Source organism: Sinocyclocheilus rhinocerous, unplaced genomic scaffold (assembly GCF_001515625.1).
Source record: "Sinocyclocheilus rhinocerous isolate Xijiao unplaced genomic scaffold, SAMN03320098_v1.1 scaffold690, whole genome shotgun sequence".
Taxonomy (NCBI): Eukaryota; Metazoa; Chordata; class Actinopteri; order Cypriniformes; family Cyprinidae; genus Sinocyclocheilus; species Sinocyclocheilus rhinocerous.
Window position 1 is genome coordinate 193,747 of NW_015654492.1, and position 2,931 is coordinate 196,677.

General features: G+C 39.8%; 1 protein-coding gene across 2 annotated transcripts in view; it reads right to left on the reverse strand.

Annotated features, from left to right (window-relative positions):
• Positions 1 to 649: 649 nt before the first annotated feature.
• LOC107717136 (ubiquitin carboxyl-terminal hydrolase 1) overlaps positions 650 to 2,931 on the reverse strand; it is a 7,641-nt gene continuing 5,359 nt past the window's right edge. For both annotated transcript variants that reach the window (XM_016523802.1, XM_016523803.1), the window contains exons 8-9: positions 2,263 to 2,464; positions 650 to 1,883 (exon numbers count right to left, since the gene is read on the reverse strand). In XM_016523802.1, coding sequence (XP_016379288.1) covers positions 1,127 to 1,883; positions 2,263 to 2,464 — 959 coding nt within the window. In that variant the 3' untranslated portion in view covers positions 650 to 1,126. The remainder of the gene's footprint in view (positions 1,884 to 2,262; positions 2,465 to 2,931) is intronic.

Genomic DNA, 2,931 nt, shown 5'->3' on the forward strand with positions numbered 1-2,931 from the left:
TTTTTTTTTTTTTTTTACTTCATCCCAGTGCATTTTTAATACTTACGGTACAACTTAAGAGTTTATTTAATCCTTAGGGAAAAAGCAAAAAAGGTGATGAATTTTTTTTCAGCATTATGTACCTTTTGTTTACTTTAAATATTTTACTAAATAAATACTCTTAATAGCCATTCCAGTGTATTGTTAAAGAAACTGCACCAAAAGACTTATTTTTTTATATGTTGGTTTTAATGTGGTAAGAATCTACATTGCCTGGTAATAGAAAAATATTTACATTTTCCCTGCCTCCTCAAATATACAACAGAACACCACAGAACGTAAGAGATTCTTGTGAATTCTTATTTATTGCTCACTGAGATCTTACTGTAATGGCAGGGCCTTCTCGCAACATGGGAAAGAAAAGCTTAGACTGGACTGAAGTATGGCTGATAAACTATAAAACTAGAAAAATAGGTCACTTTATCCCTGTGGTCATTTATAGGCAATTGATACACTCTGTACTTGCGAGGTTGACCACCTTTCAAACTAAATTTTATTCTCTGTGTGCAAATAGTCTGCAGCGGGGGAACAAAACACATTGGCTGTGCCAGCTAGTATTAAAAAAATAAAAAGAAATTAAGAGATCAACGTGAAATCTACTTTGGTTTTGTAAGCTATTAATAGTACCTTCCAAAACAGGGACATCAAAAATGTGAATTCATATGAGACAAAACCCAAACAATTAAAAAATATAAAATTTCAATGCACAAGAAATCATTTTGTGCTATTTCATAGAGCTTCTATGGAATGCTTGAAAGTATAGGAAAACTGTAATATGCACTACAATAAGTGCCAAGGTGCATTTGCATGAGGGTCACTGAAAAGCAGATGACATGAACTCACTGAACAAGAAGAGAGAGTAAAGTACAAAAACAGTAATAGACACAAAAAATGGCAACAAATGTCATCGCCTTGAAAGATTCACATCGGCTTTTCACTGACTGACACTTGTTACACAAACGTACATATCGACTATTAACACATCTCGACTTGCTTTTCCAGTTACCTGCAAACATACTTTCATAGTCCATGTCTTACCAGTAAAACTTAGTAATTGGGTGGAGTTTCCATATCCAATCGGCTGTTTTTACTGAGGGACTCTCTTGTAGAAGAGCAGGTAGGGTGTAGAGGTGGAGCATGTCTCGGGGGAACAGGCTCTGAGGAAGTCCTCTTCTTCAAAGAGTCTCACTTCAGAGTCATCAAACAGCATCCACTTTCCCTCAAAGTCCAAAAGGTTTCGCAGAGCGAGGTCAAAATTCACCTGGGTCCCGTCGCCCATAGCATCAACTCCCTCTTCCTCGGTCTGTTTCTTCACTGCGTTCTGAAGCAGAGAACCAGCGGCACGACTGGCTAAGCTGGAAGCCTTCTCTGGATTGGTTTGACTGCTGTTGCTGAGCTCGTAACTGGTGACGCTCCTCTGTCCTCCTAAAAGCCCAACACCCTCAGAGCACCTTTTGCTTCCTGATTTGCTGGACATGCTTGTTGCACTGGCTCTGGCCACATTTCGCCCCCTGCCAGACGAGCTGAAAGACACCTCACCATCATCGTACTCTGTTTGAGGTACCTCTTCTTTCTTAGGTTTCATGTCTTCTTCTCTGTCCCGGTCTTGCTCTTCATCCTGAGACTGAAGCCTGAAAGTGGTGCGATGGAGATCCATCATGCGGATGTAAGTGGTGTAGTGACCACTGCTGATGGTTACTCCGCTGTGCATGACCACGGCAAAGAGCTCGTAGTGATGGCTCTGGTCTGGAGAATCAGGCTGAGTGCACCACTCATGCAGAGAAAGTTTGAGAGGGGTCTGCAGAGGAGTATTCACCTTGGAAAGGCCAGCATAAGGGTCCATCCTAAAGAGTGAAGATGATTTTACCAGCTTCTTAATGCACATTGGTAACTTTAACAAGACAGAATAAAATATTTTGCCTCAAGTTGCTATTTCTGACTTCTTCTGTTGTAACAAAAAAAGGTGGGCAATAAAAATTGGTTTCAAGTTGCCAGCTTTGGCCATTGGGGGGCACATTGATTTTAGTTTCTCTTCTTGTAAGAAATGCTAAATCCTAAACATTTTCACCCTGATTTCTCGGTGTCTTAATGTTTTCTTTATTTTTTTTCTTCTGCTGTAATAAACAATGGAAACAGACTCAGGGGGGCAATTTACTGTGTTCTACAGGGCTTCCATAGTTGAAAGATCGGAACGAAGCATTAAAATCAGAAGAAGATACATACTCAGAGCCATTGGCAGCAAAGCATTTCAGGTGGATTGTGATGACTTCTGGTGTTTTGTCAAACAAAAGACTTCTCTCAGCTTCTGTGTAGTGATGACAGGTCTCACAGAAATATTTATCTTGACCCACAATCCGCTCCACAGATGCAAATTGAGATATGGCCCACTTTAGAGTTTTCAGCTCAGGCTTGGGATCTGGAGAAACTGAAAAAGGAGGATACCGTTATAAAATTATCTAACCAGCATCCGAGAGTGTTGACTGATAGACAAACACACATGGATTCAAACACTGTCAATAGCCACTTTTCCACTGTTGGGCCAGTGCTTTAAACGAGCCAGACCACTAAAACCCGCCCTTTACACGCCTCTCAGGAACAACGTCACGCAACCCCATCATTTCACCAACAAAGAGAACTTATCAGAAAACTAATAAGAAATAAGTCACTGGAACTAGCGCGATTACAAAACGAACATTATAAAAGCGGCCGATTGTTTGCATGCTTTGTTAAAAGATTTAAATCCAAAAGCATCTATGTTTTACAATAAGTGATACATTGATCTTAATGAATTAATTGATCAGGATTGAAAATTAGTCACACAGAAATAAAGCGGTATGAACATAGCCTATCTACTTATTCAGTCGAGTCTGTTTATTTGTAGTCACAGTATAT